This window comes from Nomascus leucogenys, chromosome 19 (genome assembly GCF_006542625.1).
Source record: "Nomascus leucogenys isolate Asia chromosome 19, Asia_NLE_v1, whole genome shotgun sequence".
NCBI classification, from domain to species: domain Eukaryota; kingdom Metazoa; phylum Chordata; class Mammalia; order Primates; family Hylobatidae; genus Nomascus; species Nomascus leucogenys.
In genome coordinates, this window is record NC_044399.1 from 28,513,776 (window position 1) to 28,538,815 (window position 25,040).

At 52.7% G+C, this 25,040-nt stretch overlaps 1 protein-coding gene across 2 annotated transcripts in view; it reads right to left on the reverse strand.

Moving 5' to 3' along the window:
* Positions 1 to 25,040, reverse strand: part of MRC2 (mannose receptor C type 2) — a 63,939-nt gene that overhangs the window by 14,344 nt on the left and 24,555 nt on the right. For both annotated transcript variants that reach the window (XM_030800544.1, XM_030800543.1), the window contains exons 2-13: positions 13,871 to 14,272; positions 12,552 to 12,725; positions 12,199 to 12,363; positions 11,948 to 12,061; positions 11,287 to 11,430; positions 7,032 to 7,220; positions 6,717 to 6,871; positions 4,686 to 4,793; positions 2,960 to 3,075; positions 2,333 to 2,481; positions 1,378 to 1,595; positions 210 to 352 (exon numbers count right to left, since the gene is read on the reverse strand). In XM_030800544.1, the coding sequence (XP_030656404.1) occupies positions 210 to 352; positions 1,378 to 1,595; positions 2,333 to 2,481; positions 2,960 to 3,075; positions 4,686 to 4,793; positions 6,717 to 6,871; positions 7,032 to 7,220; positions 11,287 to 11,430; positions 11,948 to 12,061; positions 12,199 to 12,363; positions 12,552 to 12,725; positions 13,871 to 14,272 (2,077 nt within the window). The remainder of the gene's footprint in view (positions 1 to 209; positions 353 to 1,377; positions 1,596 to 2,332; positions 2,482 to 2,959; positions 3,076 to 4,685; positions 4,794 to 6,716; positions 6,872 to 7,031; positions 7,221 to 11,286; positions 11,431 to 11,947; positions 12,062 to 12,198; positions 12,364 to 12,551; positions 12,726 to 13,870; positions 14,273 to 25,040) is intronic.

Sequence of the window (25,040 nt, forward strand, 5' to 3'; positions counted from 1 at the left end):
CACCAGCGTGTTCTCCCAAGACGCCAGGGCACCATGGCTACTTGAGTGAGGACAAGATGGTCCTGGCACCAGCAGCAGGTGCAGGCCTCCCTGGGGTCACCCACACTCTGCCATCCCCCTCTCGCCCAACAAAACCAAGGTCTGTCGGCCATGCCTGCTCCTACACGTGCGCAGGTGCCCTCCTACCACGCCTCAGCCCGGCTCAGTACCCGAAGATCTTGTTGAGCATGTTGGCCACAAAGTGCTCCTCCTCGTAGCTGGCCAGGCTCAGCAGCTGGGCCCCCAGCTCCTGGCAGGCCCCCTGGGCCTGGACCCAGCTCTTCTTGTCCTGTAGCCGCTCTGAGCTGAACACCTGCAGGGGCAGAGTCCAGCTGTCTAAGCTGTCCCCACTGGCCCACCCCTCAGGGGGCACCTACTGCCTTTCCCACCATGGCAGAGGAGGGGGCTGGAGCCTCACTGGACAGGGGGCTCAGGCTAGCTAAGGACAATCCTGTTCATCTGCAGATGAGGTCCGGGGAGGGAAGCTGGCATAGTCACCTCCTGGAGAGTGCCCCTGAGCCCCATCCCCTGACCAGCAGGGAGACCCGGGCTCTAATCCCAGCAGAGCCACAGTTTAACGTGGCTAAGTCCCTTCTTCTCCCTAGACTTCAGTTTCTGTGCATAATAAAAGACTTTGGATTCTGCCAGTGGCTCCCAAACCTAGAGTGGTTAAAAATACAGATTACCAGGCCCAATCCAGACCTAATGAATCTAAATCTCCATCATGACAGCCTAGATTTTTTTTTATTTTTATTTATTTATTTATTTATTTTTGAGACGGAGTCTCACTCTGTTGCCCAGGCTGGAGTGCAGTGGTGCAATCTCAGCTCACAGCAAGCTCCACCTCCCGGGTTCACGCCGTTCTCCTGCCTCAGCCTCCAGAGCAGCTGGGACTACAGGTGCCCGCCACCATGCCTGGCTAATTTTTTGTATTTTTAGTAGAGACGGGGTTTCACCGTGTTAGCCAGGATGGTCTCGATCTCCTGACCTCGTGATCTGCCCGCCTCGGCCTCTCAAAGTGCTGGGATTACAGGCGTGAGCCACCGCGCCCAGCCAAGATTTTATTTTTATCAGGTTCCCCAAGCAATTCTGAAGAACAGCTAGGCTGGCCCCAACATTTGGGAACCTCTGAAATCAATGATCTGTGGTTCCCTCAATTCCTCAAATGATTATTGAGCACCAGGCCTCCAGATTCCATGGACAAGTCTCACCAGAAATCACCCGTCTGCAGTCTGGTGTGTCTCTGGATTGTGGCTGGTCCCACTGGAACCTCCACGCAAACTGTCTCTTTGCTCCTGTCCTCCCCCTGCCCCCCACCTGGCCAACAGGCTGCCCTACCTTATAGCAATACCGGAGTTTGGGGTCCGAGGCCCAGCCCTGGGGACAGGAGCCAGTGAGGCTGGGTGTGGGATCTGGCCCAGGCAGCTCTGGCGTCACTGGAGTGCCCAGGCTCTGCCGGCAGATGTAGCGGGCCCGGAACGAGGTACAGTTCTTCACCTCCCACAGCCCCATGGCGCTGCCAGTGGCCAGGGCCACGCAGCCCCCACGGCTGTACCCTGAAGGAGAGGGAAGGGAGACCCAGGCTCTGAGACGGATTCATAGTCCGGTCCTCCCTCACATCCCGGCAGGGCACCAGCACAGCCCTCACACTGGGAACCAGCTTGGCCACCTCTGCAGAGACATGCTCTCTGGGGTTGGAGCCAGGAGGGAGGAAGGGAATGGAGGCAGAGCCCTGGCTCTGCGTTCACCCACTGTGAGGGCTCAGGCAAGCTGCTTAACCTCACTGAGCCTGCTTCATCGTCTACCTCATCAGGTTATTGAAAGGGTTAGAAAGATAGTGAATGTGAAATGGTAATAATAGTAATAACAAGCACTTGTATTGCGCTCAGTATTCTAAACACATTTTTTAAATGAGTCCAGATAGAGAAGAGATTATTTGTTCCTTTTTTGTGAGCCCAGATAGAGAAGTAATCTAGACACTTTACACACATTAACTCTTTACACACATTAGCACTTTACGCATATTTAAGACTCATGTCATCCCTATGAGGAAAGGATCATTATCCCCATTGGACAGATGAGAAAACTGAGGCTCAGAGGATGCACAGCTAATAGATGGCAGAGTCAGGATCGGAGCCAGGCAGTTTGGTTTCAGAGCTTGTGCTCATAGCCGCTACACCACAGTGCACCAGTGATCTGTTTATGGGGAAGCCCTGGGGCTCGGTGCTGTCAAGGACAGTCCACCCCAGCCTCCCTCCTCGCTTCACCAAGGCAAGTCAAAGAAGGGGCTCACCGGGCTGGTCCCGGTTCCAGTGGGTGTACATGACTTCATCCCCACTGAGCCAGCGGAAGGAGCCGGTGCTGTTGAGGTCCTGCAGGGCCGTCCAGAAGTACTCGCCCTCCCAGTTGTAGATGAGGCTGCTGACGAAGGCCTGCTCGAACCTTCAGGAGACGGGCTGGTCAGGGCAGGGATCTCCCCCCTTCCCAATCCCCCAGCCACAGGCCAGACGCCCTACCGTGGGATCTCGGGTGCTGCCCCCGACCAATAACTTGCTCAAGAAAGCAGGGACCCCTGGGAGCCCTGCAGCTGATTTATGGAACCCCCAGCTGCCCCTTCTACTCTCTGCACCCCTTGCCTTGCTAAGAAGAAGGTAGAGAAAATCAGACACAACCAAGGCCTCTCTTCCTCAAGTATCCAGCCCACACCTGTGCCTGCCCGGGCCCTGCCCTACACTGGGGTCACTTAACAAGTGGTAGTCATTCTTCTGACAAGATTTTAAAATGCCCTGGAGCCCACTGAGGTTCAAAGGACTCCAGGTCCCTCTGGGCAGGATGGTGGGATGCTACCCTGTTTGCTGGAGGGGCCACATTAGGCCCAGACAGGGGCAAGGGCTAGTCAGGGCACCCGCCCCTGCTGTACCTGTTGGTGATGGTGACCAGCTGAGAGCTATGGTCGGTGCACAGGCGCCGGGCCTCACTGTAGGTCACTTGGTCCTCTCCCAGCCAGTAGCAGGATGGGCTGTGCCACGTCCAACCCTGGCTCAAGAGTGGACAGAAGAGGGGTGTCTGTAGTGAGGATGACTCTCCACCCTCACCCATAAATCCTGCGGTGGGAGATGCCATCAGGGACCTCACTGAACGTGCTCAGGACGGAGGGGACTGGTTTGAGTCCTGGGCTGTGTTCTGCACCTCGTTTCTCCACACTCCCCCTCTGCCATCACCCACAGCTGTGGAAGCTGGGGTGGAGGCCCAGCCCCAGCGTGGCTGGCCGGCAGGCCGCCAGCGACCGGCCAGTGACCTGGCTCGGGAAGATGAATGGCCCTTCAGGCTCCTCTCTTGGGCATTTAAACCAAGAGACACAGTGGGGAAATTACTGTTGGCTGGGAAACCACAGCTAAAAGCTGGGGAGAGCTGCCAGGACGGAGAGGGGATGGGCAGTCCTCGGGGGCCTGGCAAAGCTGGAGTCGGCACAGGACGCTCCTGGCCCGGGGATGGCAGGAGGGGCTCAGAGACGAGACCCTCGCAGGCGAGGCTGGCAGGAGCCAAGGCAGAAGAGAAGCAGATGTGGTATGTGTGATGGGGGCCTCATCTGCTAGCAGGGGGTGTGCTAAGACCCCTGGTGATCCTGGGCTGTTAACCATGGACCCTCAACACTCCCCACACAAATTCCAGGCTGGCCTTGGTGCCAGAGAAGTTGGTAATTCCTCTCTACTCCTCCCTTCACGATCTTCGCAGCCATGACACAGCCCCTGGGCCAGGCACTGTCCTTGCCAGCCCACAGACTCTGCAGCCGGGCTCTGCTCTCCCCTCTGCTTCCTCCCCCATGGGGCCATGCCTGTTAGTGTTTCCTGCTCATTTTCTGGGGGAGGCTTTGGGGTCCAGGTGGGTGTGGTAGGGGCTTAATCCAAAGGAAAACAGAGTGAGGAGCCAACCTGGCTGCAAGGGGCTGCTGGGAGGGGCCAAGGGCCAAGCAGTGTCTTTTAGAAGCAAGCTCCCCGCACCCATCACAGCATTTGCACCCCTGCTCCACTCCCTGGAGGAGGGAGAGGGTCTGTCACTCCCTCACACCCTCAGTCACTCACCCCCCGCCACTCACTTATACAGCTTTCATTCCTTGACCCCCCGCCCCCAACCTCCCTGAACATCCTCTAGAAGCCCACTGGGGCTGGGAACACAAGGAGGGGGAAGGTGCAGCCCCACCCTGAGTGGCCTTACTCCTCCAGGGGAGACAGACCAGCACACGCCCTGTGTCAGACGGCAGAGGAAGGGGAAGGCAGGACTGGGGGTGCATAGGGGCCACACTTCACTTCGGCAGCCACTGCTTGACATGACTAGGCTGGAGGTGGGGGTAGACCAGCCCCCACCTCCCTGTTCTCTGCTGTCTCGAGGAAGTGGCTTCCCCCATGGGGAGGGACTCAGGACTGGGCTGGGGGCGGGGAGCTCTGCTTCCTCCCAACAGCGCCCACCCGTCCCATCCCATCCAGTATCACTCCTTCAAGATAGGAGCAGTTTGGAGAGCTCAGGGAAGGGGGTGCCAACTCGAGGGCGATGCCATGCGAGGCAGCAGGAGTTCATCCATCCATCCCTCCCCTGGTAGCCCCTCTGACTGGTGGCCCCACTCAGGGCAGCTCCAGAAACACCCTCACCTTCCGGCAGCCATGGTCCTCCTCGGCGGCCCCCTGGCTCAGCTGGCCTGCCTTCTTGCAGATGGATGGCAAGGACTGGTTACAGGGACTGTCATTCCAGCGGCCTTCCTAGGGACACAGGGTGAGGAAGAATCTCAACCCCCACCTCCCCATAAATCTCCCAAATCCTTCTTGGAATCTGGTTCCTAGAGCTGGCCCTGTCTCTGACTTGCTGTGTGATTCTGACATCTCTGTGTCCCAGCTGTGCAATGGGGAAGGCGGGATGAACCCATAAGCCTCACAGGGTGGATGAGAGCACAAGCAGTTCATGTGCAAACGCCTTGAAACTTAACAAGCATTGTCTAAATGGGAAAGGCATCCTGGCCCGGCGCGGTGGCTCACGCCTATAATCCCAGCATTTTGGGAGGCCGAGGTGGGCGGATCACTTGAGGTCAGGAGTTCAAGACCAGCCTGGCCAACATGGTGAAACCCCATCTCTACTGAAAATACAAAAAATTAGCCAGTCGTGGTGGCACATGCCTGTAATCCCAGCTATTTGGGAGGCTCAGGCAGGAGAATCGCTTGAACCTGGGAGGCAGAGGTTCCAGTGAGCCAAGATTGTGCCATTGCACTCCAGCCTGGGCGACAGAGTGAAACTCTGTCTCAAAAAAACAAAAAGGAAAGGCGTCCTTTTAATTATTGATAACTCGTTTTATAAATATCAAAAACAAACTGGCTAAGATTGTTAGAGTAACTGATGGCAGGATAGACAGCTGGGATTCCCAAGGCGTCTAGCTAGTGCCTGCAGGGCCAGAGTGAGCAGAGGCCAGTGTGCCCTGACCAGAATCTCAGCTGATGAAGCTGAGGAGGAATTTAGTCCTCGGCCCCTGCTTCTGTCTTCACCCTCCCCAGTATCTACAGGCCCCCAGCCAGCAGTATGTCTGCCTCTAAGCTCCATCCTGAGGGCAGGCGTGTTTGTGTATCCTAGCACCCAGAAAAATGCCTGGCACATGGTAGATACTCAATACATAATTGTTTTAAAATTCTTAAATAGCATCCCCTAAGGCAAATGACTGCCACTACAGTCCCCAGCATTGTTTGCAGTATGTGACAGCAGAACATCCTGTCTGTCCCTAGGAAGGGTGATCTGTGTCCCTATGGCTTTCTCCTTTTTATTTTATTTTTATTTTATTTTATTTTATTTTTATTTTATTTTATTTTGAGACAGGGTCTTGCTCTGTCACCCAGGCTGGAGTGCAGTGGTTCAATCTCAGCTCACTGCAGCCTCCGCCTTCCAGGTTCAAGAGATTCTCTTGCCTCAGCCTCTCGAGTAGTTGGGATTACAGGCATCTGCCACCATGCCTGGCTAATTTTTGTATTTTTAGTAGAGACGGGTTTTCACTATGTTGGCCAGGCTGGTCTCGAACTCCTGACCTAAAGTGATCCGCCTGCCTCAGCCTCCCAACGTGCTGGGATTATAGGCATCAGCCACCACACTCAGCTGGCTTTGTCCCTTTTTAAAGGGTCTTTCATCTCTGCTTGAAGCCCTGCATCAATTCCTTCACTTATACCACATCTAAGCCCAAACCATGGCAAATTGTCATAACTCAACAATCTCTTGAGATGATAGGACCCTGGACTGGGTAGATCACCGGGGGCAAGGGCTGGCAGAGTGCAGCCCTGCTTGCAAAGTATCTGCACATAATGTGGGTTCTGATGCCACCTTCTGGCAGGGAAGGGCAGCTGGGAGGAGACCAAGAATGCGCCAGGCACTGTGCCTAAGGTTTCACGAGAATTAACTCCTCTGATCTCCCCTATGACCCTCTAGTAACTTGCCCAAGGTGACTTGGCTAGTTGGAGGTGGAGGTGGGATTCAAGCCCCGGCAGTCTCTCATGTGGAAGGGAAGGCATTGGTGGGGAGGAGGGGGACTGCTGAGAGGTAAGAGTTTCCAGACAGGTACTGATAGTAACTAGGATGTCCTTCAGCTGGGGTCGCACCTGGAGGTTGGGGGTGTATTTTGTGGCCCTGTGATAGGGAGAGGGAGATCTCACCGGGCCCCAGATGGTGACACAGTCCTCCAGACTGTCCCGGAAGTTGTTGGGCTCAAAGGGGTGCCAGTGGGTGAAGCTCACAAGGCTCCCGTCAGACCACTCAAAATTCATCTGCAGTTTCAAATCGTTGAGGCCGATCCACAGCTCCTCCACCTCTGGGGGTGCGGCAGGAGAGGAGGGGAGAGAAGACATTGAGAGGTCAGCCTCAGCCACCAGTAGGGAGGAAGGAACATTCTCTGAGGCTCCTGGGCAGGATGGGTGGGGCAGTGGGAGGCCCTGCCCTCCACCCAGACATGTGGGCGGGCAGCTCCTCACCTTGCTTGATCTGCTTGGTGATGAATTCCAGCTCTGCCATGCTGTGGATGCTGACCAGGTCGCCACCGCCCCGTAGACATGCCTTCTTGGACTCCTGCCAGCTGCGCTTTTCGGCCTGCAGGCGGTAGCAGTGGCCCTGGAAGGGCTGCCAGCTCGGCTCGCACTCCACCTTCACATTGGCCCACCTGTCTGCAGAGACCCATGAGGCTGCTGCTCAGGGACTGAGCCGCCCAGTCTGGGCACCAACCCACTGGGTTGACGTCAACACAGGCGAGGCCTCCAAGTCACCTCCTCTCCAAACTCTCCCAGATCAATTCCAGTCCCCACCACAGGTCTTGGAAATGCTAAAAAAATAAAACTTTACAGGGCTGCTGGAGCCCCGGGGCAGAGACCCAAGTCGTGGTGGCAGATTCCACCCAGGACAGAACAGTTCCTCTGGCTGTGGCTCTCAGAATATGATGGGTGGGCCAGGCATGGTGGCTCAGGCCTGTAATCCCAGCACTTTGGAAGGCTAAGGCTGGAGGATTGTTTGAGCCCAGTAGTTCAAGAACAGACTGGGCAACAAAGGGGAGACCCCATTGCTATAAAAAATAAAAAATTAGCCAGGCATGGTGATGTGCGCCTGTGGTCCCGCTACTCAGGAGGCTGAGGTGAGAGGATCACTTGACCCGGGGAGGTCAAGGCTGCAGTGAGCCATGATTGCATCACTGCACTCCAGCCTGGGCGACACAGCAAGACCTTATCTCAATCAACGCATCAATGAATCAGTCAATAAACGATGGGTAGAAAGTCAGGACAAACCAGCCCCATGAGCCTCAGTTTCTCCCTCTGTAAATGGGGTTCCCTGCTATGAGATTCAAGCTTGGCTTATGGCCACCCTGCCTAGTAAATGGAACCACTGTTATTCTCTCAAATAACATATATTGAGCACCCACTCTGTGCAGGTCTGGGCAGCCCAGGAGGGAGAAAATAGGGAAACGGGACCTTGAGCCACTAATGGGGCCCAGGCAGGCCCACCAGGAATCTAAGGTCTTGGTGGGTGGGCAGCCGAGAACATTAGGAGGTGCTCAAAGTCACTACAGATCGGCCCCATCCCCCAGCTGGGACTCCTTCCCGCCTCCTAACTCCTAACCCTGAACCCCAGGGCTGAGAAATCCACCCGTCCCAGGCTCTCCCTTGCCCCGACTTCCGTGCCTTTCAGGTTCACCTTCTAGGGGTTGGGGTCCGAGGGCAGCTGAGGCAAACAAGCCCTTACTTGGTCTTGGCAGGAGAAAACAGGACTTCACCAAACCACCCACAGTGTCAGGCTCGGGCAGAATTCTGCCTAACCGGGCAGGAAAGCGCGCGCCCACTAGAACACGGCCTCAGACTGGGATTCCCGTGGTCCAGCCACACCTGCTCCTGGAGACCCGGCAAAGCTGGGCGGGCTGAGAGCCCGATTGGGCTCGCTCTCTGGCTCAGGACCTGTCAATCATCTCTTGCTAGCCAATGAGCTAAGACCTGAGGCTGCCGCCCCAGACAAGCGGATTTTAGTGGCTGCTGAGACCCGAGGGGCCTCAAGGACTGGAAGGGAGCTTGGGAAATGTGGATGCTTTGGGAACACGACGGCGCCTGCCTTCGAAATGACAGGACTTAAGTGATGAGACCGGGAAAGCAGAAACCGCCTAGAATATGCCTCGTGCAGAGAGATATGGGCTGGGCAGAGGGGCGGAAATTCGAGGCCTTAGATCTGTCTGCAGGTCCGGGAAGACCCAGAGGACAGAGGACTTGGTGAGGGGCCACAGATAGGCTAGGCATGCCCATGCCCGGGACTCCCAGCGGGCCCCTTCCTTCAGAAAGCTGCTTCTGGGAGGACTAGACTACGGCCCAAGGCTCCCTCCAGCTAGAGGTGGGGGTGCCCTAGATCGGGCTGCTGACGTTTCAAGCTTCTGCTCCTGGCCCCTTAGGGAATGGGAGATAAAGCAGTGGTCAACAGTCCTGAATCAGGCCGGAGCCGTGGCTCACGCCTGTAATTCCAGCACTTTGGGAGGCCGAGGCGGGTGAATCACTTGAAGACAGGAGTTCGAGACCAGCCTGGGCAACATGGTGAAACCCCATTTCTAAAAATACAAAAAAATTAGCCTGGCGTGGTGGCACACTCATGCATATAATCCCAGCTACTCGGGAGGCTGGGGCATGAGAATCGCTTGAACCCGGGAGGCGGAGGTTGCACTGAGCAGAGATTGTGCCACTGCACTCTAGCCTGGGCAACAGAGCAAGACTCTGTTTCAAAAAATAAATAAATAAAAATAAAAAGGCGGGGTGCAGTGGTTCACACCTGTAATCCCAGCACTTTGGGAGGCCGAGGTGGGCAGATCACCTGAGGTCAGGAGTTCAAGACCAGCCTGGCCAACATGGTGAAACCCCATCTCTACTAAAAATACAAAAGTTAGCTGGGAAGTAGTGATGCCCGCCTGTAATCCCAGCTACTCAGGAGGCTGAGGCATGAGAATCTCTTGAGCCTAAGAGGCGGAGGTTGCGGTGAGCTGAGATCGCACCACTACACTCCAGCCTGGGTGACAGAGTGAGACCCTGTCTCAGAAAAACAAAAAACAAACAAACAAACAAAAAACCAGTCCTGAGTCGATCCTTGGCAAGACTTCCATGGTCAGGAGCAGAAGTTTTGCTCTGTAAGCTCTTTACTGTCTGTGGTTAGTGGTGTGTGTGTGTGTGTGTGTGTGTGTGTGTTGCCATGTTTTCTTTGTAAAAGTCTCCTCACCGCCCCACAGCTTCCCAGGCAACTGCACGTGCCCTCCAATCTACACCATAGTAAACATCCACAGCCAACTACAGAAAAACTCCTTTGTGCCAGGCCAGATCTCCAGCCTTCCTCACAACAACCTTGCAAGGGGGGTGACTTTATTCTCCATTTGCAATGAGGACTCTGCACCCCAGAGACTAAGCTGCTTGCCCAGGGCCACACAGCAGTAAGGGGCAGAATCCCTAAAGCAGGCCCTGTCCATTGCCCCAACTCCTCCAGGAGGCCCCTAAAGCTGTCTCTATGATCACAAACGAGAACCAGACACTCCCTGGCTTAAACACCTACAAAGGTTCCCCACAGCCTACCCGGCCCCACCCAAACTTGGCCCAGCAGCCAAGACCCTGCAGAGACTGGCTGCAACCTGCCTTTTCTTCACCATGCCGTTTAAGCCAGGGCTTCCCAAACTGTACCTGCACATGAATCATCTGAGGATCTTGTTAAATGCAGGTTCTGATTCAATTACTCTGGGGCGGGCCTGACTGTGCATTTCTAACAAGCCCTCTGGGGATGCTGTGCTGCTGGTTGGAGGACCATACTTGAAGTGGTTAGAATCTATACCCTAACTGCAACGGGCACCATCCATTTTTTCTTTTTCTTTCTTTTATTTATTTTTTATTTTTTATTTTTTTGAGGCAGGGTCTTGTCTCGCTCTGTTGCCCAGGTTGGAGTGCAGTGGTACAAGCAAGGCTCACTGCAGCCTCAACCTTGCAGGCTCAAGCAATCCTCCCACCTCAACCTCCCTAGTAGACCGGAGTGCATCACCACATTCAGCTAATTTTAAAAAAATATTTTGCAGAGACAAGGTCTCGCTATGTTGCCCAGGCTGGTCTTGAACTACTGAGCTCAGGCAATCCTCCTGCCTTGGCCTCCCAAAGTGCTAGGATTATAGGTGTGAGCCACGGTGCCCGGCCATCACTCACCACCCCTTAAAGCTGCAGTGTATTTCTAGGCCTCCACACCTTTGCATGTGCTGTTCCCTCTGCCAGGAATGCCCTTCCCCCACACCTCTTTATATCTTTTAAACTTACACTCAATTTGAAAGGCCCAAATCAAATGTTATTTCCATAAACCCCTCCTTAACTCTCAGAAGCTCAATCAGTTTCTTCTCTATGCTCCTCTAACACTGATCCATATTTCTATAATTACTCATGACCTGGGATAGTCTAATTGTGCATTGAGATATCTTTCACCTCCAGCAGACTGTGGTCTCTACGAGGGAACAGTGGGTATTGCCAGCATTTAACACAGATCTCAGCACATGCTCCCCAAATGAATTAATGACACATTCCAATTTGCTCAGACTTTAACTGAACAATGAAATAAAAGTCAGAGGATCAGAGAGTCCCCTTGTGCTGTGGTGGTAACCGGAGGAGAGGCTGGGCCTGCCACGGCTCTGTGGCTGTGTCCCTGGCCCCGGGAGCCCCTCCCCACCCTGCGGCACAGTGCCTGGCTCACCTGGAGGGATGGGCTCAGCAGTGGCGTTGGGCTTCTTCTTGCACACATAGGGCAGCGCGATGCTGCAGTCGCGGTTCTGCCAGCCGCCCGAGGACTCAGTGCGGATCACTCCACAGTTCTCCTCACTGGGGTTGTCCGGCTGGTCTGTGGGGAGGGCAGGGCGCCAGCACCCCCGGAGAGAGAAGCTCACACCGTAGCTCCCGGGGCCCTGCTCAGAACCTCCTACCTCCCTCTGCTCCCTCGGAAGCCTGAGCCAGTTCGGGAAGCCTGGTGCTCAGCTCCAGCTCCGCCCCAGACCACAGGGTCCTCCGCGCTTTCTAACCTGGGTGCACATCGCCTTGAACCTTCTACCCAGCAACCAGTACCAGCCCCGCCCCGGCCTCCCCGGCCAGGCGTTGGGTGCGCTGGTGCCCGCTGCGCACAGGGGTGGCTGAAGAGGTGAGTGGAGGCTGGCACCCAGTCCATACGCACCAAGACCTGCGGCCTGGGGCAGTGCCGCCCTCCATGGGCTGGGGGGGTGCAGTCTGGGGAGGGGGTGGAGGTTTGTGCTTCCCCTACCCACACTGCCCCTCTGCAGGAGGACATGAGGAGAGGAGTCCATGGGAGGCCAAGAGCCCGCGGGGCCCCTTGGCTGCCCTGCGCCCCCAAACTTGTGCCTCACCACTCTCCCAGTTGAGGTACTTGAGGGGCGAGTTGTCCGACCACTGCCAGCCTCCGCTCGTGTCCAAATCATTCAAGCCGATCCACAGGGTGGAGCTGTACCCAGTAAGGAGGCCTGACAGCAAGGAGGGACACTGAACAGGGGACCCCTAGCCCCAGCCTCCCGCCCTCCCCATCGACCTCTCCCCAACCCATAAGCAGAAAGGGCCAGGGCCCTCCAGAGGCACGAGCAGGCGTCAGACCCCGGCTCACCGTTGATGTAGGTCTGCTCGTGGATCTCCGTGATGCTCAGCAGATCCGCGCCCTGCTGCTCACAGCTGGCCCAGGCCTCCCTCCACGACAGCGTGGACTGGAAGTTAAACTGGTAGCAGCTGTCAGTCAGCTGGTCCTTGTCCCAGAAGGTCTCGCAGTCGTTACCTGCCACCAGGACAGACCTCTCCTTCAGGACCCCTCCGGGGGTCCCTCGGGAGTGCAGACCCTCCCCCAACCAAAAGGCTGCACTAGGTAGGGGAGGGGGCAGTATCTCACCCTGGGTCTGGGGCCCCTCAGCACCAGCCTCCCTCCAGGAACACTGCCCCCACCCCCACGGCTCCAACCACTCTCACTCTTGATGGGGCAGAAGCCCCAGCGCTCGTCTTTGCCGTAGTCCTGGGTGGTGGCACACCACAGGTGACCGTCCTCGCGGCCCGTGCTGGTGCAGCCGTGGAACCACTGGTTGTCATATTTGAAGGGGATGGTGCACGGCTTGCCATGGGAGTTCCCCTGGATGGTGTAGACCTCTGCAGGGGGTGGACAGGGGCCAGGCCCTTGGCATCTGGACACCAGAGGCTGCCGCGCCCCTCGACCCTCAGGAGAAATCCCCTAAAACCCAGGGTGCTGGGTGTTCGCAGGGGTCAGCAGGTGGGAGAGGCAATGGCACCCCATAGTGGCTTTAAGGTTCCTTCTGCTGTTGAGTCAGCCCAGGAACCAGAGAGAGGTCTTGCTGCATGCCTCATAGGGCTGGGAAGGGGATCCCTGGTACCCCTAATCCCATCCAAACTCCAGCTGGGCGAGGGGGCATCCAAGTCATCCACAGAGGGCTGAGCCCAATGGAATCTCTGCTCAGCTACCCAGCCCATGGGCTCTGTGTCCCCACAAAGTTCTATCTCGGAACTCAGGGGGTCTCCTAGGAAAGGCCCCCCCAGGACGGGGCTGTCCACCACAAGAGGCCAGCCCCTCACATGGTGACTCTGGTCCCCATTCACCACATGCAAGATAGGCATTAAGACAACATGGGGGGCTACAATGGGGTTTCACCTGGAGAGTGGGCCTGGGGGAAGGGAATTTTCATTTAATTTTATGTTGTATACTATTTGAAGACTTTACAAGCATGTATTTTGCAATTTTTACAAAAGTAAATTAAATGCTTTGAGGTTAATTTTTCTTTTTTCTTTTCTTTTCTTTTTTTTTTTTTTTTTTTTTTTTTTTTTTTGAGACAGAGTCTTGCTCTGTCACCCAGGCTGCAGTGCAGTGGCGCAATCTCAGCTCATGGCAACGTCTGCCTCCTGGGTTCAAGTGATTCTCCTTCCTCAGCCTCCCAAGTAGCTAGGACTATGATGGGCATGCTCCACCACACCTGGCTAATTTTTGTATTTTTAGTAGAGATGGGGTTTTTCCATGTTGGCCAGGCTGGTCTCGAACTCCTGACCTCAAGTGATCCACCCACCTTGGCCTCCCAAAGTGCTGGGATTACAGGTGTGAGCCACCACACCAGGCCTGAAGTTAATTTTCTTCATTATTAAAAAATGCTTCCTATTATAATTAAACATGTGACTGCCAAGGGTCCACAGAGGCCAAAGGCCTTGTCACTGGGAATCTGTCCCTCATGGCTCCAGGCCCCTGGACGTCAGGGACCCCACCCTCCCGCCTGCAAGCAGCCCCTCACCATGGTAGGGCAGAGCACATAGGTCCTCCTCGCTGCCGTAGATGCGCCACTGGCCACTGCGGGTCTGGTCACCACGCTCAAGGGTGCCAGGCTTGGATATGTTGCTGGTGCGGGCCCCCAGGAGCAAGGACAGCTGGTCACCCAGTGTACGACAATGCCAGCGAAGATTCAGTGCCTCCCGGTCACACTCGTACATGCCCAGGGAGGCCGTGGTGTTGGTGCCTGGCCAGCCTGTGCCCAGGCACTGCATGGTACCCAGGTTGAAGAGCCGGTTTCGGGAGACCCACTTCCAGCGCTGGGCAGGGAGACTGGTATTGCAAGCCGGGGTGACTCTGACCTGCCCACCTTGGGCCTCCAGGCAGCCCTGCAGTCCATGGCTGAAGATGAGGAAGACATTGGGTTCTGGAAGGGAAGGCAGGACACGAAGGCATCACAGGGGCTCTCCTGGTTGGCCCTTGATGACCGGTGTGGCTGACAGGCACCTACCATGTGCCCAGCGCAGGACGGTGAGCCTTCGCTCATACGTTAAATCACTCGGTCCTCACTACCAACCCTGTGAGGTGGAAATGAGTGGCAGTGCTAAGCCCTTGTGCCCAGATGAGGCAGAGGCCTGCAGGACCACCTCTGTTCTAGCCCCTGCTCACCAGGAGGGAGGACTCAGCCCTCCTCTGTACCACCCTCAAAAGCAAACCCAACTCCACCCGGCACATCACCTGTATACTTTTCTGAAGATTTTATGAGGAGCGGTGGAGGCATTTACACCACATACTACGTTGCAACCTCAATCTCAATCTCTATTACATGGCGTGGTTTTTCTGCCAAAATTCTTCTTTGATCCGGAGGCATTGTGTCTCACCCTTCTCCCTGCCCCTTGCATTGGTTCCATCCTTTCCTTCTTCTAGGATCTTCCCAAACCACTCATCCCACCCCTGAACTATTTCACGCCTTAATCTTTATGCAGCAATTTAATTCTTTGGCTTCCTCAACCTTTCCTCTTTCCACCTATCTCCTCACTGAGCAGGCACCCTCTGTAGAAGTCATTGGGGAAATCCAACCTGCCCCCCCACCACAGAACACCCACTTTACAGAGTAAGAAATGAAGCTTCAATGCATAGAGACAGAAAGCAAATTAATGGTTGCCTGTGGGTGATGAGAAAGGGGAGTGGCTGCTACAGGGCACAGTGCTTCTTTTGGGGATATGATGAAAATGTTCTAAAATTAGGTTGTCATGATAGTTGCACAACTCTGTGAATAAACTAAATCCCAATTAAATATATGTTTTAAATGGGTAAATTCTATATGTGAGTTATTTCAGTGAAGAAAAAGAAAGGAAGGAGCAAGGGAGGGTAGTAAGGAGGAAAGAGAAAGAAAAGAAGAAAGTAGGGAGGAAGGAGGGAGGGAGGGATGGATGGTAGGAAGGAGGGAGCGAGGGAGGGAGGGAAGGAAGGTAAGAAAAGACAGAGTCTTAGAGACATGAAGTGACCTACTCCCAGTGTCACACACCCAGTAAGCAAACCCAGATCTCTGTGACATCCATCACCTTCCTCTTGTTCCCTGACTGCCACTTATGTACACAATACACATATGGAGTACATCCAATCTCCAAAGAACTTTTGCATCCACTAGCCACTAGCTCCCCAGGATACTTTTCATGTCTTGAAATGATGAATCCGACTGCTAGTGTTTCTTTTCTTTTTTTCTTTTTTCTTTTTTTTTTTTTTGGAGATGGATTATTGCTCTTGTTGCCCAGGCTGGAGTGCAATGGCACGATCTCGGCTTACTGCAACCTCTGCCTCCTGGGTTCAAGCAATTCTGCCTCAGCCTCCTGAGTAGCTGGGATTACAGGCATGCACCACCAAACCTGGCTAATTTTTTGTATTTTTAGAACAGACGAGATTTCTCCATGTTGGTCAGGGTGGTCTCAAACTCCCAACCTCAGGTGATCTGCCCACCTCGGTCTCCCAAAGTGCTGGGATTACAGGCATGAGCCACTGCGCCTGGCAGCTAGTGTTTCGATTCTAGCTCTGCCACTGAATATGGGACTTGGGCAAAGTGCTTCACCTCTCTATGCCGTTTCCTCATCTTAAGACTCTGGTAACGATGAAATGAGATAATACATGTAAAGCATTTGGAACAGGATCTGGCACAGTAAGAAGACTATAAATCAGCATTATGCTATGTTATTGGTGAAGAAATTGGCTGAGGGTAGTGGAGCAATTTGATGACAAGAGTGATAAGATTGTTAAGGGAAGGAGCTGAAATGTGGCCCTTGTCTCCTGGGTCCAAATCTCAAGTTCTCTCTCTTCTCCCATGCTGATCTTATCATCCTTCTATAGTCCATTCTCCAAAGACAGTCAGAATAATCTCTCTCTCTTTTTTTTTTCTTTTTGAGACAGAGAGTCCTGCTCTGTCGCCCAGGCTAGAGTGCAGTGGTGCAATCTCGGCTCACTGCAACCTCTCCCTGCCAGGTTCAAGCAATTCTCCTGTCTCAGCCTCCCGAGTAGCTGGGACTACAGGCACATGCCACCATGCCTGGCTAATTTTTCTGTATTTTTAGTAGAGACAGTGTTTCTCCACGTTGCCCAGGCTGGTCTCGAACTCCGGAGCTCAGGGAATCTGCCCTCCTCAGACTACCAAAGTGCTAGGATTACAGGCATGAACCACCGCACCTGGCCTAGAATAATCTTTTAAAGATATAAATCAGTCCTAGAAAAAATTTTAAAATATTATTGGAGTGTTGAAGGTCATAGACAACAGTGATGAATTCAATGGCATAAGAACTTTTTTCTCAAAAAAAGATTTTTTTCATGGCAACATATAATGCCATCAGCAAGGTCAAAATTCAAATAAATGACAAAAATATATGTAACTTATTAGAGGCAAACAGTTAAGTCCACAATATTAAAAGAGCTTCTGGCTGGTCCAAAGGTGGTGAGTTATCTCAATTGATTGTTCATAGTCAGTTACAGACCAAACTGTTTGTTCTCCTCTTTCCTCCTTTCTGACTTTACTAGGAAAGAAAGAAAAGAAAGAAGGAAGGAAGGAAAGGAAGGAAAGAAGGAAGGAAGGAAGGAAGAAAGAAAGAAAGAGAGAAAGAGAGAAAGGGAGAAAAGAAAAGAAAGAAGAGCTTCTACCAAAAAAATAGATACATGAAATTTAAGGAAAGTATCAACAACGCAGTAGAAAATGAAGAAGAGATATGCACAGAAAGCAAAAGAAGAAAATGCAATTGCCTCTTAAATATTTGAAATGACAGCCTCACTCATAGTAAAAGGGAAAAAAAACAACAACAACAGAAGGCAGGTAAGTCTTCCTCCTGCTTGAATTACTTCAAAGATGATTCATCATTCTTCAAATAAGATTCAGCCTCTTACTATGAGCCACAATTTAACATGATCTGGTCCTGTCTAATGGCCTGATCTCAAATCTTGTTACTCCACCTTGCTCAAGTCCCTTTGACCTCCTTGTTCTTCCTTGAACAAGCCTGGCTGTTTCCTGCCTCTGGGCCTATACATTATTTCCTCTACCTGGCATTTCACATTTCAAACAACAAAAAAGGGTAACATCTTTAGAGAGAGCCTCCTGGCCTCCCAATCTTAAAGTGACCACAGTTACTCTCTATCATATCACTTGATTATAATGCTCTTCATGGCATTTATTATCTGATTTTTTTCATCATCTGGGTTGTCTGTGCATCTGCATCTATTGACTGTTTTTTCTTTTGATTATGGGTCATCTCTTGCTGCCTACTATCTGCTAATTTTTATTATATGCTGGACATTGTGGACTCCTCATAAGGAGTCTGGACTTTTTTGTTGTATACTGAATGTCAGGGATGATATGTTAAAGGGAATCTGGATTTTAAAAAAATCTTCCTCTAAAGAATGCTGGATTTTATTATGGCAGGCAGTTAAATTACCAGTGGATTACCTTGCTCCTGTGGAGATTTGGTTTTAAGCTTTGCTAGGGTGGGGTTGTTTGAGTTTTGCCTTTAGTCTTCAGATGTGGCTCGTACCCTTGGATTTAATCATAAGGTGAGGCCCTTCTGGGATTTCGAAAGAAAACCTTAGGTGATTACTAAGCCCCTCAAACTTGGTGGAACTTAAATTTTAAACTCTGTTTCCTCAGCACCAGGTAGCAACTGAAACCTCTGCCTCCCAGCTGCTGTTTCTTGCTGGGCTGCTTAGAGCCCTACCCTGCAAATGCACAGTTTAGGATTCACCAAGGATTTAAGGAGAATCTGTAGAAGGAATTTCTATGGCTCCTTCCTTTCCAGGATTTTCCCTCTCAGTGTTAGCCTTTCTAGTGGCCCCAAGCTCTAGCCAGTAAAACTGCCACTTTCTGTGTGAGCTCCTCAAACCAGGTAGTGTGCTCAGGGAAAAGCTGGTTAAATGTGCCAGGTTTACTTTTTACTTTCAAGGATTTTTTCCTCTCTACCTCTGTCTGGTTTTAATTGCTGCCCAGTGCCTTCAAGTCACCATAATCACCATATTTTATATTTTTCCCTTAGTCTATAAGCATTCTTGGCCAGCAAGTTAGACTGACACAAGCTACTCTGCCACTTCCAGAACCAGAACTCGCTATCTGACAGGCTCTTGTTTTCTGTCTTCTCCACCACTGTATCCCCAGCACCTACAGTTCTGCCTGACACACAGTAATGCTTAAATACTGAAGGAACAAATGAACACATGCATGAATGAACGAATTTCATGCCTAGATAATAATCACAAACAACCAGCCTATCTTTCTGCTCCTTGTTCTAACAGCCAGATTAATTTTCCTAAAACATAGTGCCCACAGCTCCTGTCACGGATGCTCAAAACATCACCACGGGAGTGTAGGTTGGGGCAGGGACCCTGTCCCTCTGTCCTCTAACAGCACTTGGATGGGGTTCCTCTCTGGGCAGGACAAAGTGAGCTTCCTAAAGTACCCCTAGGACAACTGCCACAGCTAATCTCTGGGTCCCCTGCCTTGAACCTGCTCCTTCCCTCCTGCCATGAACTGAATGTGTCAACCTCCAAAAATTCATGTGCTGAAATCTTTTTTTTTTTTTTTTTTTTTGATACAGAGTCTCGCTCTGTTGCCCCAGCTGGAGTGCAGTGGCGCGAACTCTGCTCACTGCTGCAACCTCTACCTCCCGGGTTCAAGTGATTCTTCTGCCTCAGCAGCCTCCCAAGTAGCTGGAACTACAGGCCTGCGTCACCATGCTCAGCTAATTTTTGTATTTTTAGTACAGACTCAGTTTCACCATGTTGGCCAGGCTGGTCTCAAACTCCTGACCTCAGGTGAGCCTCCCACCTTGGCCTCCCAGAGTATTGGGATTACAAGAGTGAGCCACCACACCCAGCCTGTGTTGAAATCTTAACCCCCCAGGGTGATGGCATTAGGATGTGAGGACTTTGGGAGGTGCTTAGGTCATTAGGGAAGAGCCTTCATGAACAGGATGAGTGTCCTAATAAAAGACACCCCAGAGAGACCCTCGCCTATTCCACCATGTGAGGGTACAGTGAGAAGATAGCTATCCACGAGGAAGTGGCCCTCACCAGACATTGAATCGGCAGGGACCTTGATCTTAGACTTCTCAGCCTCCAAAGCCATGAGAAATACATTTCTATTGTTTACAAGCCATCTGTTTATGGTATTGTGTTATAACAGCCCAAACAGACTAGGTCACCTTTCAGCCACCCACCAGAAAACAGAAACCAGCTCCAGGACCTGATCCATGCCTGCCCAAGCTTCCTTTAAGGAGTAGGTATCTGGTTCTCAGAAACTCTACTCCAGACAGTAGTAATAGAAAATGGCCCGTGGCAGGAGGTAGCCAAAGGGGCCTGGGGCCGGAAAAGGAAAAAAATGTTTTGTAGATGTTTCTCAGAGATAGGACTGGAAAACAAAGCCCAAAACTTCACGTGAGCCCGCAACTGCCCAAGAGGACATTATCTTCCTCTCCTCCCCAGCCAGAAAATCCACAAGTGTGCTAAATCAATGCCAGGTGGGCTGTAGCAGTTGTAGCAAATGGTGAATGAAGGGTCAGAAAGAGGTCCAGGTTAGTTGGGAGGGGCGACTCCCAGGGTCAGGCCAACCTCCCCTCACTTGACAGAGGAAACTGAAGCCCAGGAAGGGGACAGGATTAGAATGTCCAACAGAAGTAACTTTCAGGCCTCAGTTTCCTCCTTTGTCACATGAGGCACAGCTTCGAGGCCTCTCCTCCCTCTGACATCCTAGGCTCTGGGTTCAAATCCACCCAACTTTTTGCTAGGTGCATGGCACGTTCAGGCAATGCTGGGACCACAAGGAAACTCGCAGCACTGTCCCTCCCCTCGCAGGATTTGTAATCCAGTTAGAGGAGAAATGCCGGGCATAAGAGCAAACAAGCCTTTAAAATCCCAGGTGTCTGGGGGCGTTGCAAGGAGCTCTGTGCCTCCCAAGGGCCAAGAGACTCTGCTGGGCAGAGATCTGAAGAGTGCAATGTGGAGGAGGCACTGAAGAACACAGGTCACATTTTCTCATTTGGCAGCAAAAGAGGACAAAGGCAACCTCTTGCATTTTCTCATTTGGCAGCAAATGAGAAAAGGCTGAGGAATCAGAAAGCAGAGGAGAGGCGTGCAGGAGCTCTGCAAAGCAAAGGAGAGGCTGAGGGGGGATTCCTGTAGGTGGATCCAGGGGGACTCTGCCAAGCAGGGGTCAGAGGGTTCTTGAGAGCATTTTCCACCCGAAGTGGCTGGTGGGCCTGGGCCCTCACTGAAAAGAGGCTCTTTCTCCAAGGCTTAGTGGAGGGGGAGTGCACGCTCAGGCTGGGCTAGAACTGCTGGGGAAAGAGAAAAGGCGTCCTGAGAGCTGGCTCTGTTCTTTGTACCCGTGCTTCATCAAGCACATACAAAGCGGGCAGAGGGAGCTCAGAGTGCACAGGCCTGATGCCCCCTACCCCCATCCAGAGAGGGCCCCTCCAGCCTCACCCACCCCCCAGCCTCATCCATATGCATGGGAGCATCAGGTGTCAGTGCAGGGAGCAAAATTGCCCCCCACAGAAGGTGCAGGGCCGCTCACAAGGATCTTGGGATTCTCCTCCCCAAGGACAAAGACCACTTCTTGCATTTTGTAGGCAATCAACCCATGCCTAGCACAGTGCTACACATCAAGCTGTGGCTCAATATGTTCTTATTGAGTAAATGAAGAAATGAATGAAGCTAGGCAGGGAGCTGTGCACTGAGCACTGGCTGGGTGTGATTCATTCATTTATTCATTCATTCATCCAACAATGATGTATTGAGAGTTTCATAGATGCCAGCAGGGTATTCGGCACTGAGGGTATTGTGAACAATATAGACATGATCCCAGCCCTTATCACCATATGGTCTGGCAGGGCACTGGGCTCTACAATGAAGACATGGCAACGATAACAATCTGTGACTTCACTGAGCTGCCTTTATCTGCCCAGGAAACTTCCCAACCCCTTCTTGTTCTCCTTGTATCGTGTACCTCTGGCTATGTGGATGTGTGGGTGGGCAGAAGGCTCACTCTTGAGCTGATGACAGTGTCTATCCCTTTGGCCACAGTAATGGGGCATATAACTCAAACAGGGCTGATCAGAGAACTCCCCTGGAACACAAAAAGCTTTCTCTTTTTGTTAAGATTGCTAGGCTGGGGCTGCCAATGGCCATGCTTCCTATGATGAGGGGATAATATATAAAGAGAAGCAGAGTTAAACAGGACAAAGAGATGGAAAGAGAGGAAGTGAGTCCTAGAGATGCTGGATGTCCTGTCCCTGAATCTCTGAGGCTCTTTCCTCCATTCTGTGAAACACTCAGGATCATCTGCAGCCAGCTGGGCTCCTGCATTCCCTTTTTTAATGAGCTTGTCTGCATTGGGTTTCTGTCCTATTCTCCTTATTTCCTGGGAGGCTACTGCTCTAGGACCTCCTCTGACCTGTCAGACCAGCCTCTTGGGTCGGCTGCAGCATCAAGGCCATGTCAGAGGAGGTGCCTGGAGGCTGGACCCTCAGCCCATTCTCCTAATCATCCTCTGGCTGCTCCCTCGGGGGCTTTCTTATCCCATACGGATGATAATCATTTATGAAGCACTGTAAGGGAAATTAAAAATGAACCAGATGCTGGGCACAGTGGCTCACACCTGTAATCCCTGCACTTTGGAAGGCTAAGGTGGGAAGATTGTTTGAGCCCAGGAGTTCAAGACAAGCCTAGGCAACATGGTGAGATCCCGTCTCTACAAAAAAATTTAAAAATTAGCCAGGTGTAGGCTGGGCGCGGTGGCTCACACCTGTAATCCCAGCACTTTGGGAGGCCGAGGCAGGTGAATCATGAGGTCAGAAGTTCGAGACCAGCCTGGCCAACATGGTGAAACTCCATCTCTACTAAAAGTACAAAAATAAGTGGGGCGTGGTGGCACGCACCTGTAGTCCTAACTACTCGGGAGGCTGAGGCAGAAGAATCGCTTGAACCCAGGAGGCAGAGGTTGCAGTGAGCTGAGATTGCGCCACTGTACTCCAATCTGGCAACAGAGTGATGCTCCGTCTCAAAAAAAAAATTAGCCAGGTGTGGTGGCATGTGCCTGTGGTCCCAGCTACTCAGGAGACTGAGGCAGGAGGACTAACTGAGCCCAGGAGTGTGAGGCAGTAGTGAGCTATAATCACGCCACTGCATTCCAGCCTAGGAATCAAAAGAAGATACGGCCTCTGCCCTCATGCATTTATAATGAAGCTGGAGAGGCTGAACTCATAAAGCAATCCATGGAAAAGTCTAAGCCTGCACGGTTGGGAGTGAAGGTGATAGATAGAAATTAACTTTCCAGATAAATGAAGTGTGATAGAAATATTTCTTTCTTTCTTTTCTTTTTTTTTTTTTTTAAAGAGACAGAGTTTCGCTCTGTTGTCCAGGCTGGAGTGCAGTGGCATGATCATAGCTCACTGCAGCCTTGAATTCCTGGGCTCAAGTGATCCTCCCGCCTAAGCCCCCAGAGTAGCTGGGACTATAGGCATGCACCCCACCATGCCCAGCTAATTGTTTTTTGTTTGTTTGTTTTGAGATGGAGTCTCACTATGTTGCCCAGGCTGGAGTGCAGTGGCACAATCTCGGCTCACTGCAAGCTCCGCCTCCCAGGTTCACGCCATTCTCCTGCCTCTGCCTCCCGAGTAGCTGGGACTACAGGCTCTCGCCACCACGCCTGGCTAATTTTTTGTATTTTTAGTAGAAACGGGGTTTCACCGTGTTAGCCAGGATGGTCTCGATCTGCTGACCTCGTGATCCGCCCACCTCGGCCTCCCAAAGTGTTTGTTTGTTTTTGAGACGGAGTCCTCTGTCGTCCAGGCTGGAGTGCAGTGGCATGATCGCTGCTCACTGCAAGCTCCGCCCCCTGGGTTCATGCCATTCTCCTGCCTCAGCCTCCCGAGTAGCTGGGACTACAGGCACCCGCCACCATGCTTGGCTAATTTTTTTGTATTCATAGTAGAGACGAGGTTTCACCATGTTAGCCAGGATGGTCTCGATCTCCTGACCTCGTGATCCGCCCGCCTTGGCCTCCCAGAGTACTGGGATTACAGGCGTGAGCCACCGCACCCGGCCCCAGCTAATTGTTTTTACTTTTTGTAGAGACGGGGTCTTGCTTTGTTGCCCAGGCTGATCTTGAACTCCTGGCCCCAACCTCCTGATCCTCCTACCTTGGCCTTCCAAAGTGCGGGGTTTCTAGGTGTGAGCCACCGTGTCTAGTTTGATAGGAATATTTCTGACGTAGTCCACACTTCTTGCTTCTCAGACATCCAGGTCATCACCTGGGAAACATGTCTGTGCTGATGGGCAACTGGGTTTTAAAGCAATTTGCCCTACATTGAGTAACCCATCTCCTCCCTCCTTGTTGATGGTCACTGAGGCCTCCTCTCCCGTCCTGTCTGCTTCAAGGCACACAATGCTTTGGTGAAGTTGCGAGGCTGAGTGCAAAGGCTTGACAACAGTTTGTGTCTCTGGAGCAAAACCCTCAGCTGTTTCTGCAGTTTTCCCGGACTCAGCCCATCCACAGAGGCAGCCAGAGGTCTGACCTCAGATAAGACGGCTGCTCTCCACAAGACATCATAGATGAAGGAGGCAGATGAGAAGTTAATTCTAGCATGGTGCCTGGCATGCAGCGGACTCTCAACAAATATGTGTTGAATGAGAGGCATGTCACATAAAACCCTGAAAGGCACAAGCAGAGACAAGGACAAGGAAGGCATTCCAAGGACAAGGAAGGCATTCCAAGGACAAGGAAGGCATTCCAAGGACAAGGAAGGCGGTCCAAGCGGCCGAACCACAGGAGCAAAGGCTACAGGCAGGAACGCAGGGCCCAGCGACCACCTGGCTTAGCTCCTGGAAAGCTGGGGGCTGGAGGGCAGCTGGCCAGCCCTGGAGGGGACTCAGTTCCATCCCTGAGGGCATGGCAGTATGGCCTCCAGCCTCTGAGCCTCTCTCCCTTCACTGCCCCTCCCCAGGCCACGCAGAGGCGAGAGGTCATCCCAGGGAGAGCCAGAGGCCGCCTGAAAGGGCCGCCAGCCAAGAGGAGCAGCTGTTTTCAATGAGCTGCTTAACCTCGAGGCCAGGCCTGGAAATGTCCCTGAGTCAGCAGAAGCTGCCAGCTCCACCCTGCTAAGGGGCCAACCCTGGGGACCCAGCACCCCACCCTGCACCACCCCTGGCTAGAGACTGTGTCCACGTACATGCATGCACATTAGATCCTGGGCTGGACGAGGGGGGCATCGCTTCCATGGAGGAGGGGGGATCACATGACATCGAAGCCCAATACCCTGCCCAACTGTGCAACATCCCCACCGACATCCTGAACTATGGCGGGTTTCCCTCCACCGGCCACCTTCCACTTTTCACACTCTCCTCCCTCCTCCCCAACAGCCCCTCCATCCCAGCCAGGCCAAACTGCTTTCCTCCCACAGCTTAAAGCGCTTGTGCCTAAAACCTACACACACAGTCCCAGCGGTTGCGCTGTTGCTGTCACAGGCCACCCTTTGTAGAGCGGTAGCGGGCTTCCCACACCAGTCATTTCCAGAGATGCTTTTCTCCCCATTTCCAATCTCTGTGTTGCAGACTGTGATATCCTGTGTTCTAGGAAGACATTAAATCACACTCTGGCAGGGAATGGGTGGAGAGGTGGGACTGTCCCTCCACCTACTAAA